Source organism: Triplophysa rosa, linkage group LG2 (genome assembly GCF_024868665.1).
Source record: "Triplophysa rosa linkage group LG2, Trosa_1v2, whole genome shotgun sequence".
Taxonomy (NCBI): domain Eukaryota; kingdom Metazoa; phylum Chordata; class Actinopteri; order Cypriniformes; family Nemacheilidae; genus Triplophysa; species Triplophysa rosa.
In genome coordinates this window covers 14444721-14460994 of record NC_079891.1, presented here as the reverse complement: position 1 = coordinate 14460994, position 16274 = coordinate 14444721, and the positions used below count along the sequence as shown (strand labels likewise).

At 37.6% G+C, this 16274-nt stretch overlaps 1 protein-coding gene across 3 annotated transcripts in view; it reads left to right on the top strand.

Annotated features, from left to right (window-relative positions):
• Positions 1-16274, top strand: part of adamts3 (ADAM metallopeptidase with thrombospondin type 1 motif, 3) — a 226468-nt gene that overhangs the window by 27905 nt on the left and 182289 nt on the right. For all 3 annotated transcript variants that reach the window (XM_057328004.1, XM_057328020.1, XM_057328011.1), the window contains exon 4: positions 38-194. In XM_057328004.1, the coding sequence (XP_057183987.1) occupies positions 38-194 (157 nt within the window). The remainder of the gene's footprint in view (positions 1-37; positions 195-16274) is intronic.

Below are 16274 nucleotides of genomic sequence, written 5' to 3'. Positions count from 1 at the left end.
TGCTCTCAACACTCACACGTTGTTTTGTTCTCCTTAGGTTGGTATGATTCGCACTGATTCTGATGAGTACTTCATAGAGCCTCTGGAACGAGGAACCCAGGAACATGAAGAAAGTGGAAGAGTACATGTGGTGTACAGAAGATCTGCAGTATTGCAAGCCCAGTCAGACATCTCTTCGGATTACCAGCCGATTGGTATGTACCACAGCATTATAACAGTTTGGTGTATGCCTCCAAAGAAAAGTGCATTTAAGTTTTTTGATTCATATTTCTATTGTAAGCCTTGTTGTAGCCAGTTTCATCCCTTTTTTTGTAAATCATTCAATATTTCTCAATTACCGGTTTAAAATTCACTTCTGGGGTTAATTATTAAAGAAATGTTGGTTGGTTGCTGTTTATGAAAGGTCAATGTCAAATGTACAAAAATTGTTTTGATGCATTTGTATCGAAATAGTGTATTGGAATATTGGAATTTATTGGTGCTTCATGTATATTTTTTAGATATTTTAGAGGAACTATTATCTAACATAAACCTATAACCAGCATTAAAATTAGCTCAGGGACAGGGTCATCATTTCGACATGTTAAAAATCATTATAGTGAAAACTTACTAACTTACTAAACCAGAAGTTGCAATCGTTTTTACGTCTGTATTCTGGTGCATTTCCAAGTGAAATTGAATAAAATTCCATAAAAAATAGGAATTGTAATTTAAAATGTATTTATTTATTTTTATACTTTAACTAAATCCTTATTTTTATATGATGGTTAATTGTACTTAACCAAAAAAAAATATTTAGCTGTCTTAAGGCTTGTCCACACCGGGACGATAATCGCGCACATTTATCATCAACGTTTAATGCCTTGTGACTAAACAGTGCCATTATGTGAGTGTGCACTAGGGGTGAAACGGTTCAAATTACTCATGGTTCGGTTTGTGTCGTGGTTTTAGGGTCATGGTTTCGGTTCGGTTTGTGATATCTTCAGGTACTGACAAATAAAAATAAGAACAAATAATGAAGCTACAAGTAACAGCACCAATAAAACAACAGAGCAAAGCAGAAAATAAAATAAGATACTGTATATATACCTTTTAAGGTAGAAATGGATTAAAGTAATCAAATAAAACATAACATTGCATATGTACAAATTAAATAAAGATGAATCATAATTGAAGTTACAGAAGCTATTGAGTCACAAGCAGTGAGTGATTTCCTTGACTTTAAACAGACAGCAGGAATATGCTGCTGTCGCTTTAAGAGGAATGAAACAGATCCAGTACACTGATACTGTACACATGCTTTGTTTTTCGTCTGTTTTGTCCATTCACTTAAGACATAACCTACTATGTTTGTTAAGATACTCGACAAGAGGGGCATGTTGACCTACTTCGTGTGTGAATTTGTCCGTTTAAGCGCTTCAAAGACAACTCAATATTTGTGCCATGTCTGAGACTTTCCTTATGCGTGCTTTGGATCTTCTCACAGCGCGCAAGCGAGTTTTCTTGTGCATCATCTTGCACTTAAATGTTTAAATTGACAAGGCTTGAATGAGTGTAGTTTAAACAACAATGTGCTGTTCAGGTCTCACTTGCACTCGCGCGCTCACAACACCCGGGTGATGAAAGCATAAATGACTGGTCATATTACAGCATACGTCAATCCTATTGAAATTTGTCTAAGTTATTTGATTTGTTGTAGGTATTAAATGTGTATCCATCGACAAACATACATTAGCTGAACTTTGTCAGTCTGTTTTACGCATTATAATTTCTAGCGAACCATATTATAAATGTGTCGTCAGATTTAAGATGAGCCGATGGTGGAGAACCGTGCGGTTCAATTTTTTACCGAGAACCGTTACACCCCTAGTGTGCACACCGATGCGCAAAACGTCAGGCGTAAAAGTGTCATTCAAAAAAAATGCCTCGGGCTCGTTTTTTTTATTTGACGCACTGCGTTAAAAACTGGCCTACCAATGAGATTGGCACTTTTGTTTACGTGCCTGGAGCTATTGAAGTTACAGTACAACACGGCTTAGTGGCGCTCAAGCACAAAACGGTCTTGCTGAGCACACACGAAGAGGAAGCAAGATTAATTCTTCTTCTGTGTGACAAGCGGGTGTCAGAAGCATAAAGTTGCGCAGCCCCACCTTGTTTACCGGGGTAATTCTGTTTTTCATTAAGCGCCATCTATGTCAGGGAGTGAATTTGCACGTTCAATCGGCTCATCGCTAGTGAAAATCAATTGGGTATTAATGTCGAAAAACATCTTGAAAACGCTGGTGATAAGCGTGTGCGATTATCGGCCCGGTGTGTACAAGTCTTTACACGTTATGTTCGCTACCCTGCTTCTTAAAATTGTAACATCCAAGAAGTAACATCATGTTGTCCTTTCTTTCCAAATCACACAAACCTTTTTACAACCAGAATCAGGTTTGTAAATCATCAGACATTTGTATCTGTGTGACAGGCAGCACTTTCAATGCGCACACAATGTTTTTTCTGTTCAAGTAATTTTATAATTACATTCAAACAGTGGGAAGCTCTAGGAAGTCCAGCCCTTTGTTCGTTCACGACCTTTCAAGATCTCCCCACATTTCAGCTGCTTCTAAAGAGACAAGTGCCTGTACGCTTGTAACGGTTACCATGGCAATGTGGTGGTATTTCATTGTCTCAGGTGGGAAACAGGCAGCAAGCAGAGATGATTACGCTCTCTCTCCCTGTTGCTTAGATAATCTCAGCGTGCTGATGATAAACTGAGGACGGGCCCTCTTTTTTTTGGTCACTGGACACTGGACTGGAAGTTATTGCCGTTATCAAAACTATTGTGTCTTTTTGCTCAGTTGTAAAACATCAGTCTTTGTACATCCTATAAATGGCTTGAGATCTGTTGCTTGGCCGACTCCATTTGTGACCAACTGTGAGCTGTATGGGCTATATTTATACCATAGAATCCTGCAGCCCTTTCTGTGGAATTTGGTCCCTTGGACATCAGATGAACAGGGGTTATAAGAAGTAATTGCATCCGATTCATGTGGAAAACAGAGGTTTTATTGCAAACTCGATTGCTTGCCCTCATACATCTGTCTCTCAAAAATATCTTGCTGGGCAAATTCAAACTGTAGCCAGGTAGTCATCTATAGACCGGTGAAAGTTGCAGCCGCTGTGCTGCTTAGCCTTCCGGTGCTGTTTCAAGATCTGTGATATTTGAACTCCTTCCTTAGTGTGCAGGTCAAGGCCTCTGCTCACCCTCCTGACCAAATAGAAGCTGTCCTTATTATTTAAGTGAACTTGTCCATCAAAGCTCTAAGAAAAGACCAAGCCTTTCGATCATCTTACATTCGCAAGGGTAGGGTACTCAAGTGAATCTGTTTTTTTGCACACTTGAACAATCAGAAAATGGGTTTGGGCTTATAAAGGGCATGGGAAAGTACCCATGTACCTTACTACCTCAAATGTCCAAGACGAGGGACGCTTTATGAACTCCGGACTCCCCTGTGTGTATATCCGAGGCTAGATTTGAAAATAATCTTTGATATTATGTTGTTCACTGACACACGCTGTAGTCCATAATGAGATTAGCTAAGGGACTATCCCTCCCTCAGTGTAAATATTCTCTGCCGTGCTGTTTTAATATAGTCAAACACATTCTGTGATGTTCATCCTTTAATAAACAAGCATGTTGTGACAGATTTCAAGGTGGGAAAGTAGCAATAATCACCCAAACAGCGTTTCTTATCTGAGCCATATTCTACAAACAGCACTGGGTGTGGATAAAGTATTCTCTGTGGCCACAGAAAAGAAAGTATTACATAAATACTTTTGTTTTCGTGCAGAATAATACCAGCATGAAGAAGACCATATTAAATGTGAGTAAAAAGACTTCTGCACCACTTTGTACATGTGTTAGAGCGCAGCTGTAATGGATGACAGCAAGGCTCCTAAATGAAATGGCAATGATTTTAAGCACAGCTGTGAGATTATAAAAGACTCGAGCCATACCAACAGCAAATCAGAAATTGCAAGTGTAATCTAGGTTTGGTCTCCCCTCTTCCCTCCCCGGACCATGAGTCAGGGAGCCTAAAGGGAACAGATAACATCAGGACATTGATTAACCCATTTAGTGTAAATTGCAGGCCTGGTTGCAGGGCAACCACTTTGTCTTACCGCAATGCATGTCTTGTTTACTCCTCAGGTGATCTGTCACTAGCTGTAAAGATTGGCTCCCACTCCTGGAGAGATGAGTGTAACCAAAGGGAATAACATTTATGGTGGTGCGCATCAGAGTCAGCATGCAGTGTTGATGCATAAGATGTCTGTTAGAGTGCTGCAGTTGCCAGGCTCCAGGTCGCAAATTAAACACGCTAGATCAGGAAGGACGCACAGGAGAGGAAGCGAAAGCCTGTTGATATTGCTTTGGAGGTAGTGGAGGTGCAGAAGATCCAGATTTAAAAGTGTCCTGAACTGGGCTCGTTTATTGTTTTATACTGTTGTATGAGGTCTACTTATAACGTTCGTGTGGTTTTTACATTTGAAAACATCAAAATCAATAAGTAATAGGCTATTTCTACCCGGGTTTTGAGGCCGGCTCGACAAACGCTCGGTTTTAATGGGCGTGCCGCATTGAAGACTTGGAAGTAAACGCCCACTGCTATGATTGGATAGCAGTTTGCGTAGTAAACTTAGTTGGAGCCTTCTGTGAATTTGGTAAACGTAACGTTAGGTTACACATTATCAGGACATATCAAGCGATCTCTAACAAAGGAACAGTGACGCATAGTACAAATATGTTTTACTCACATAAGATTGCTGCACCATTCCTGTCGGATCCAATATTGACTGCACAGCACTGCTTTTTAATTTGGTGAAATGATGCGAACAAATGCTCAATGTTTCACCCACGTGAGCAAGAACGTACTTAAAAATAAACTTCAACCGCGCATTCCTAATATCAGAATCCGAAGGAGACAACTGTGTTCTTCCACAACCAGGCGCTGCACAATGTTGCATGTTTGTTGCTTGGATGCTCTAAATAAAAATAACAGTGAAACAAGTCCTCACTTTTGCACATATGACACGGGGCTAGCCGCCCTCGAGAGCCCTTCTCTAAAGTTTTTTTTTTATTTGATTTATTTGACAATAAAAATTAAAACAAGTACAATCAAGCCCAAAAGACCAATTCATACACATTTTAAAAAACTGTCGAGGATAGAATACACAAAAATGCCAAAGTCTTATTTCCGTTGTGGCCCTCGGTATTCAAAAATGGACGAGCAGTTCATAATGGGAGTGAAATCAACAACACACATCAGCATATCACATAATAACTTCTAAAATTATAGTTAAAAAAGCCATTTCTTAACTTCTCTTCTAAAAAGACCTTCTTCTTGAATATTGTTTTAAACAATCAGGCAATTCATTCCAACTTATGGGAAATGTAGTGAATGACAGTCTGGGTGATGTGGAGAGTGGCCTCTTGTGGCTTTGAGAGGGCACTGCAGCTGATGACTGTGACACATACAAGTACTTTGGAACATTTCTCTGTAATATTTTGTACACCATCATCATCTTAAGAAAAATTACCCTTTTGTCCACTTTTAAAAACCCTATTTCCCTAAAATGATTATTATTCAAATGCATTCGTGGATGTAGACTCCTTGTTCTGAGCAGTCTGTAGTTTCCTTTTGAATCGGTCCGTAAAGCCACTATACCAGAAAGTTGCCGCATAATCATAATGTGCTTGCACTAATGCACCAGCTAACATTTTTAAGGTTTGTTTATCTAAGTAAGCAGTCTGTCTTGCTAAGAATTTTATTCGATTACATACCTTAGAATAAACTACAACAGCCATGCTATCCCCTGTCAATTTATTACCCAAAGTACATCCTATGTATTGCACTTCTTGTTTAGAAGTAATAGTCAAATCTCCAACCCTTACTTCTAATTTGGAACATTTTCTGAATTTAGCCGCAGAACCAAATAAAATAGCTTCAGTTTTCCCTAAATGTAAAAACAGCTTATTTTGAAAAAAAAAAACAATTGGATACTTCCGCAATCTCTCTACTTATCTCACTTTCTACTATTTCTTTCCTCTCATCAGTAACAATTATTGTAGCATCATCAGCATATAATTAAAGGTGGTTAGAACAGGCCATTTTTAGATCATTAATGTACATTAAAAAAGTAAGGGTCCCAATACGCTCCCTTGTGGTACTCCACATGAGATGGACAAATTATCTGTAAACACTCCATTTAAATCTACCATTTGACACCTATTTGAAAGATAGGACTTAATCCATTTACAAGCTTTAGAATCAAAACCCATAGCATTTATTTTTGAAAGCAAAATATTATGGTCAACTGTGTCAAAAGCCTTTTGTAAATCTAGCAACACCATCCCACTTAATTTGCCTTTATCCAATTCTTTCTTTATGTAATCTGTCAAATACAAAATTGTTGTCTCAGTGGAATGCCTCCTCCTAAAGCCAGACTGAAATTCATATAAAATATTAAATTTAGAAATATAATCTTCAATCAGGTCAAGTGACAGGGTTGCCATATATTCACAGAAAAAATAGCAAATAAAGACAAATTGTTTATATATGCAAAATGCAAATTGTTTATATATTTTATAAGACCAAAAATTCTTAAAATCTGCAACAGATCATTTATTAAGTGCCGAGGCTTTTGGATCTAAGACCAAACGACAAGCATAAAAGCGCTTATTTATAACAAAAAATGGCAACACAGCAAAAGAGCGCTGTGTGATGGAGCCTTCCGAGCATAAACACAACACAGCGCATATCAGCAGTTTAGTTTAAACTGACAGACAAAACGAATCTTTAGCTGAAAAATATGTCGCTATGGTTACCAGTTTGTCGATCATCACAAATGCGGGAGTGTGTACTATGTGTGGCTAAAGTCATTCGCGAACCAGTGGGCGAGGTTAGAGAAGTAGTCGTTGATATTTTTCTGTGGAGGCGGTGTTCAACCCATCTATGACATAGATAGGTGCATTCCAGGACCTGGTGTTCGCTGAGCCTGGTGTCAATAACAGTTGTAATTTCAGTAACAAGGGCGTTTTCAGTTCTGACACTTACAGGACATTCTCTTGAATATGATTCCCTCTTATACAAGATATCTCGGGTTAAAATTGTGGTTTTAATTCATGGCTCCTTTAACATAATGGAAAATGGTTGTGGAGCTTTAAGGAATTCGGTGAGCTTTCAATCCAAACAAGTCAGGAAACGAAAACAACCACTTATAACAGTAATCCTTCTACTATGCAATTATGTGATGTGTGAAAATGTCAAGGCAAACATAAAAGGTGAGACCGACACAGGGAGATAAAGAGAGATCTAATCTAAGGAGGATTTAACTGAAGCCTGAGACATTTTGTCAACCAAAATCTGCTAATTACAATAATTTTCCTTTTAGCAGTTTAATGTCTGCAGAGCAGAGGCTTTGATTGATTTTGCAGTGCTACACCGGATCTTTGTTTGGATCTTTAAGTTGTTTTAATAATTAAATTAAAATAACAATTATAGCATTAAAGTTATTTATTCTGTTGGGTGGTTTTATGTTCTCCACCGTTTCAGGGGTTTCCTTAGCCTGGAGAAAGAGGTTTGTATATTGAAGTGTCAGGACAGAAGATGTGACAGCGGATAAGCTGTGTTGCTCCTTTAACCTTGTAAACTGTAAATCATTTTTGTATTGCATGACCGTATTTTTAAAAAGTTCCCATCATACAGTAAATTACTGAGTTGAAGAGTTTATTTTTTTGATTGTTACAGTAATATTTAAAGGGATACTCCACCCGAAAGTGAAAATTCTGTCATGAATTACTCCCCCCAAGTTGTGTATACATTTCTTTGTTCTGTTGAACACAAAGAAAGATATTCGGAAAAATGTTAGCAGCTGACATTTCTGGGACATTATTGACTACCATAGTAGGACAATTTTAATTATAGTCAATGCTCTAAAATGGTTTGCTTTCCTAATTTCTTCAAAATATCTCATTTTGTGTTCAACAGAATAAAAAAATGATACAATATTTTTTCAGAAATGTCAGTTTTTCCAAATATCTTTTTTTGTGTTCATCAGAACAAAGAAATGTATACTTTGGAACAACTTGAGGGTGAGTAAATGATGACAGAAATTTGGTGGGGTATCCCTTTAACAAAGAGGATACTACAGATTTGACAATGCTAATTTATCCAGATGTGATATATGTCAAACATATATTGTGATATACCATGTTGCTGAACTATTAATGTATGAAGCCATGTAAATTATTTGTCTAAAGGCTAGTAGTAAATTATTAAATGATGAGTAGTCAGATGCCTTAAGGTAAGCTGTGTCAATGGCTCAATTAGGGATAGTAGCTTTGCTTTAAAATGCCAGAAATACTAAAAATATTGAAATACTATTACAAAATGAAAACATTTTTTACTGCATACAACATTACTGAACATTAACTGAGTTTTTCACTGATTTAAAAAATGTGAATAATATGCGACCAACTATGTATTTTCTTTTTTTTGTGTGTATATAATTTCTTATAATTATCTTGTGTATCTTGAAAATACCTTTAAGAATATCTCATATTTGTTTCACACTTTCATTTTGAAAATGCTATCAGACATCCTAACTATTATAAGAAGCATTAGTTTTACCTAATTTTCCCTTGCCTCAAGGGTAACTTAATTACAATTTCTTTACCAAGCAGATTTACTAGATTCCATAGCTTGTAGCGTCTGTTCTCTGTAAACCTTAAATTCACTGAGTGACATCACCAACAGTGAGGGAAGTTGGCTTTATTGCAACATTACAAAGTAAAGCTATGTGGTTTGGGAGCATTAAGGACTAAATTATGACTAATTACCTTACTGAGAGATCCATTCTAATGACACCTCCTCTCCCATTGTGATGTCAAAGACTTCAGCATAAATGTTTTCCCACATTGGGAATAAAGGTCTTAAAGGGCCTCTTTATTGGCACTAGCCTCTTTCCCATCCCACGTGATCACAGAGGCCCGTTACTGACACATGAGCAAGTTGCTGTCTGAGTGGGAAGTTCTTCAAATTTTAATGGTGTGAACAAAGTCATTGGAGATTATTTTTGCATATTGGAGATATTTCTGGCTTCGTTTTACAAACGTTAAGATCATTAAGCTGATTAGAATTCTGTAGCTATGTGCAATTGTCATAGATTTCATCATTATTTTATTAGACATTTCGGTAACACTTTAGTATAAGGACCAATTCTCACTATTGACTAGTTGCTTTTTAGCATGCCTATTATTAGCATATTGGCTGTTTATAAGCACTTATAAAGCAAATATTCTGCATGACCATATTCTACATCCCTAATCCTACTCAATACCTAAACCTAACAACTACCTTACTAACTATTAATAAGCAACAAATTAAGAGTTAACTTAAGCAAAAGTCGTAGTTATTAGTTTAATAAAACCGAGAACTGGACCTTAAAATAAAGTGTGACCGAAATTTCTTTAAAATGGGTCTTACAGACGATAAAAGCAATATTTTGTTACAAAGTTCACAATGTTTCAATTTTTGAAACAAGTACTTTTGAGAGATTTATAAATAGTGACCATGCAGGAAGTGTGATGTTAGATGAAACTTAGATTTAGATAATAATAGACATGAATGAAAAAACTGTTTGATGTGTTGTCAAGTCTGAAAGTGTCTGGGCTAAGAAAACAGCTTTAGGAGACAAGATCTGCCAGTAACAACACTTCATTAGCATTTTAAATGTAATAAAAACATGGTGTACATAATAAATGGTCTTATAATTAGTGTGTACCCTCGGTGCTATACAGAGTGGAAATGCAGCACAACATTGTAGATGTTGTGAAGCTATGAATATTCTACAAACCAAGTGTAACAGGGGGAAAGCTCATCCCTGGGGCTCTTACAATTTTTTAATGGCCAGCAATAATATCTACTTTTCCCTAAATAAAACATAAACCTGCTAATAATAAATAGGGGTTCCTTAAAGTACTTCCATATCTACTTTGTTGCTTTTTATTTCACATGCTTTCACTTTTAGGCCCCTACAGCTCCAAATGTCATATGGATATTGTAAATGTGGATTAGAGATTGCAAAAGAACCGTGTGATCTGGGATTTTTGCTTTTCATGAAATGCTTTTCATTTTAACAGATCCATGAGTGAAATAAAAACAATTTGGTGCTTCCATCAGACATCCTCAGATAGGGCCTTCTTTTAATTCAACCCAGCATGATTGAAAAAAGATTGCTCTGTGGCTAAGATTCTACTGATTTTATGAAACTATGAGTTTTGGTAAATGCAAGGAATAGAAATGGTTGCATGAATATCTTGAAATCCGGTGCAACCTTTTTGTGTTTAAATTGGAACCACCTAACAGAGCTCCTCCCAAGATCGACCTTGTTGTCAGATTGACAAAGAGGGATTCCAGAACGTGCAGACCTTTAGTTATTCATTGGAGACCCCTTTTTGTTTTCGAAGTTCAACTCTAGTCAGTCAACAGAAGGATGGGTCTTATACTGTGAATGATCACAATTATCCTCTCATAGGAACCGTTCTGTGAAGTGAATCATCAAGCCACATTTCTTTCCATTAAACCTTTCGAAAATTAGCTAGTTGAGGACCTTTTGATGATTTTTTCCCATGAGCTATTGTTATAAATATCCTCAGGCTCAAAACTGCTTTAAGCTGATGACAACCTTGAAAGCATTTCCACATCATTTGAATGTCATTATATTAGAGTTAGTTAGTTACTCTGTGTGTCTCCGTTCCATTGAATCACCCCTCTGCCATGCCATCTGGCAGTGAAACAGGAATGATTTTATTACCGTCACACAATACCCTTTTCTTTCCTTTCTCTTCAAGGTTTGTTGGAATTAGACAGAATAGCAAATAGACAGAATTCTTAGAATTCTTCATCCACAGAATGATGTCATATTCACCATTTTATTCCATTCAATATTTCAACATTAATGACGGAAATCTTTATGAGCCGTGAGAGGTTCTGCGGGAAGGTTTTTATCCTAGAATACATTCGCCTTAAGGCACAAGCACATATATTATGATATGTGTATTCATGTTTTGTGTAACTTCCCGCTTTTATACATATGTAAATGAGTGAAAATCACCTGCAAGACAGCGAGCCTGTTATCAGCTGGTCACCTTGTATTTTAAGTGCCTATATGTCATTGTCTCATTTTTTTTTACAATATGCATATAATTTTTAGCTCATTGATGATTCATTCCAGGTCATTTGCTCTCAAGCAAACCTTCTTTTATTCACCTGGCTTTACCTATTTGAACCTTAATATTAAGACCTAGCTGCATTTCCGTCAATGTGGCAACATCTGTTTTTGCTTTGGGGAGGCAAACTGTTGTCTGGCAAAGTACTTCATTGCCTGATTCTTTGTGTGTGTGTGGCGTATTCCTCTGGGTTGTTAAGAGGTCGTCCCCATGGGCCATCTCATGCTGAAAAAACAAAACTAACAGTCAATAGAAGCGGCACGGTGTCTACGTGCTGTCATCACACATGACATCCCATCATCCTTTAAGCTTCCTTTTAAATGAGTCACGTTATGGGCAATAGAGTATATGTTTCACCTTAGCGTACCTCAAGGGGGCTTGAATTACAGTTATTTATTTATTTATTTTCATGGTGCAAGGTTGACAGAAGGCCTTAGAGACCCAAACTCAATGACATCAAGTTTTTTTTATTATGTATGAAGCATAAACAACCGTATATCAGTACGACAGGGAAGTGGTCCCCACTTTTCCCCGTGTGACATTGAAGGATATTGTGTTTTGAGACAGTGTTGAGATGTAGCTGTCAAATGACCTGTCAGCTTGACAGATATTTACTATGAGTGTCTGCTGTCGCGGCATCCTGAGTCCACATCAGACTTTTATGAAAAGTGTTTTATGCGTATCAAATATGTACAGCTTTTTTTAACCATGCATCAATGAGTTTGTGTATGGACAGATATTCAGAGCTCCTGTTTGTGTTTGTCTGGTGTATAGTTCACAGGCTGCTCCACATCAGATGCTTTGGATAAATTGTATGTGTATGGCTTTGATTTAATGACTTCTAAGAAATATTTCTACAAAGAACGTTTTAAAGCAATGCTGTCATTTGTGCATTAATTATGCTGTCAACTGAGACATTTTTCCTGAAGACAAAATGTGTTTGTGATACAAGCAACACTATTAAACATCAAACATGACAGGTGTGGGATGCCAGTGGCATTGATAAACCTTAATGCAGAAAGAGTAATTCAACAGCCAGATCTCACCCATCCAATGCACAATCCACAGTTGAGCAATATTGCAGCTGCATCTGTTTTCGAAACAGCAGTGAGAATAATCTTTACATCGTTTTTTACTTTATTTATTTAAAATCAAGACATTGGTGGACATTCAGTCCTCGTTCTTTCCAAATGGAGGAATTTTTACTAACGGAAATGCTTTTGGCATTCATTCCATGTTCGTTCTGAACCACTGGCCCAATGACTTAAAAATGGATAATAGTTCAAATTCAAACCAATTTACATCGAAACTGCTTTCACTGTGGAAAATATGGATTGACACAAGAGATCAGTGATGACATTGAATCTCAGTGGGACAAAGAAAAACATTTCCTCTCCCAATGTCTCTGAGAAATTAGGGTATTTAGCATAAAGGATATCGTCGCTGTCGGGCGGAATCCTCGCATCTCCAAAACCATTATTTTTCAGGAAGTTAAAAAAACTGCATATTTTTTGAGTTATTAAACATTGTATCGTTAAAGTTGGTATTATACCATATATTGCTATCATATACTGTTGTGTACCAACATTAACACAACATTTCCCCAAAACCATGTTTAATCGGAGATACAAGGTTTATGACTTGGGAGCAGGGAGATACGAGATTACGCTGTCATTGATAAGTATGGTACGGACACAGACGTCGCTGCTGCCAGCAGTGTTCATCAAAGTCTGCGGTCGCGTTGAGCCTTTTGACAAGAGACGAGGCTTTAAGAGCTAATGAAAGCTAATGATTGTGGTTACATACATCTTCCTAAACTCTATTTTAAACGTTAGAGCTACGAGTGATGCAATACCAAAATAAAACGTTAAACAGGCTGTCTAATATAGGCGGAAATTAATTTGCACGCAAATAAAATCGGCGGTCGCGTTGAGCCTCTTGACAAGAGAAAAGGCTTCAATAGTTAACCAAAGCTAACGACTGTGGTTACATACATCTTCCTAAACTTTTTAAGGTTTTTTAAAGGTTTAAGAACTATAAGTGATGTAATACAAAAAACGATGAGCTGACTAGGCTGTCTAATAGGCGGAAATTAGCCTAATCTGCTCGCAAACTTACCTTCGTGGCTCACGGGCTTCCTTCTGCACCGAAGCATTGCAGCTATTGATTTTTAACAAAACAGGCCTACTCAAATGTATCTAACCTAACTATTTTCACTCGTTATTGTCTAAAAAACTTTCAATCAGGAGACGTAATGCCGAGAAGCTCCCGCGGAGTGAAGAAGAGGTGGAGTTACGAGACTTCTTGTTGAAGTGTCCAATGGAGTTAAGAGATTTGCTCTCAAGCTATTTTCAACACTTTAGATTGATTAATAATTTGTAAAAATAACAGACCCACATGGGGACTGACCAATAGCATCGATTTGTGAAAAAATGTGAAATTGACCAAATTTGGACATAGGAGGTTTCCGCCCGACAGCGACGATATACAGTAAGCCCCTTATTTATGTACAGATAACTTTCGAACAAATTAAATTATGATAAAGATTAATAAGATTAAGGGAAGATAGTATGGCGATGAAATGGCTTTAGGCATAATTAAAACGGAAAGCTTTGGTGATATAAAGAACATTTAAACAGTAAACCCCCGCTGCCTTATTTTAACTTTAGTGTTTGCTAACTCAGCTGGTCTCATTTACAAGAGTTCTCTAATGTGCTAATAAAGAGTTAAAGTAGCTTCCAGCACATTAGATCACAGCTAGAGCTGCTATCCTTGAGCGCCACGTGGAAAGAATTCCATCTAAACTGCCTCCTGCAGCATCTTTTGATCCCAGAGCTGTTTGTTATTAGCACGCTGTTGCCTGCTAATTGTTTATACTTCCAGGGAATGAAAACCACCTTCAGCCATCAACAAAAGGGTTGTTAATCCTCATGTAAGTTTTCAGTAAGGAGAGCTGAGAAACCCATTTTCACCATTTTTCTAACTTGATTTAAAAAAAAAATCACACTGTTTACATTAAGCTATGACAATTGTAAATGGTTTGAACATGCTTAATTTGTGTAATGTGTAAAAATTATGTTATTAATTTTATCACAGTAGGAAAGGTTTTTTTTGTTGGTGTATAATGTGAACACACCAAATGTTTTTTTTAGACTGTTGATTTTTTAATGTAGAATATTGATTAATGTGTTGGTAGGAGAAATTTTCAACATTCAGTAATGAAATATTACGTTAATCCAGTTGATATGGTCATATCAGTTAACTTTATATTAAGGTACACAAATTCACTATTTACACCTGCTTATTAACATGCATATTGGTTGCAAATTAGTATGTGTAAAGCACATATTAATGCTTCATTCTGAATGAATTTATTCTACATCCCTTAATCCTACCCAATACGTAAACCTAAAAACTACCTCAAAACAGTTAACAGTGAGATAGGACCCTAATCTAAAGTGTGACCATTATATCAGTGGGTTTTACCATAGAAAATGAAACCAGTATAGCTGCGTAAAGTTCAAGGTGTCCTGAATGTTTACTTGTGACATGATTTTAAAAGCCATGTATCCAATTTTTCCTCCACAGCAGTCTATAGTTTTTATTGTAAGAAGCGAGCTTGCAAGGCTGACCCAGAGTCATGGTTCAGCATTGCAAGGAATTGAGAAATGAGATCGTGTAGAGGTGACAGATACGTGAATACATAAAAGTGTGCAAACTCAAATAAAATATATTGTTTCAGGGTTTGTTGCTTACTTCATGATCTTAAAGCTGCAAAACCTTGACGCAGTTATGCTCCCATTCACAGTTTTACAGTCCAGACATGGTACATTTCAACTGGTAATCTAGATGGTCCCATTTGCCATTGGCTGTCATTTTTAGAAGCAGAGCTGGCCGGTTTGCCACGTGTGTGCTATCCCGCTTTGCCATTTGTGCATTTGTGAATGGCAAACCCTAAGGAGAACTAGAAGTTGCACAAAGATGCTGGGACAGACCAGCTTGTGATAGACACTCTGCACGTCTGACTTTGAGGGGAAGTCCTGGGCTTTTTGAAGTGGAACCTCATAGACGATGTTTACCCTTCTGGGATCTGGGCCACACAAGAATGCCTATTTCATGACGGCTGTGTAGGAGTAGAGGAATGTACCTCACAATCCCAACACTGTAGACCAGAGCCTGCCAGGGTGCAAGATGTTTTGAATATTTATTTTAGCATCAATGTAAAAAAGACATTGGTTTAAAGCCTGAATTGATGTTGGATCATGACAAATTTGTTCCCTATCAAAAGCTACTCTTGATGCTGCGTTTCAAACGCTATGGGAACATTCTTTGTTCGACCGGTGGTGAAGCACGTGTGTCAAACACGCCAAGAATTGGCTTTAAATAACCTTGGCAGGTGACGTGGCTAATTACCCCCGCATCTGCAGGTTATAAATACTCGTGAAGCGGACGTGACTTCAAGTTTCTTTGTCTTCAAGGACCGGGGGATCGCTTCACGATGTAGCAGAAGCGTGTGAGACCGTTTCACCCTCTCTCACACGCTCGCTGCTTTTGCGAGTACCTAGCGCCCGCTGCTGAAGCGTGCCTCGGCAGTTCTTCAGATCAGGCAGAGGATGCGGCTTCCCTTGCTTCGTAGAACTTTCTGCAATGTAGAAAGTTCACGTGCACTCTGTAAAGGACTTGCAAGGCACTGGTTTATCATAATGCAAACAGGACTTGTTCTGTTTAAAGTGTTTGTCATTGCCAAATGATAGAGAACAGTGATTTTCTTAAAACTAAGAGACCATCTTCTGTTAGGATCTATTTTGGGAGATCTGAAGTGGACAGCACTTCAGATCCAATCTGTCCTTCAACCCATATTACTGTGTAGGCCATTTGTCACTTCCCTCAAATACAACCCATATGAGCATTTACTACAGTAAATTAGCACCTCTGTCTGGAATAGGCAATGTCACAGAAACCTATTGGTAATCTTAGAGAGATGAGCTCAACCAAAAAT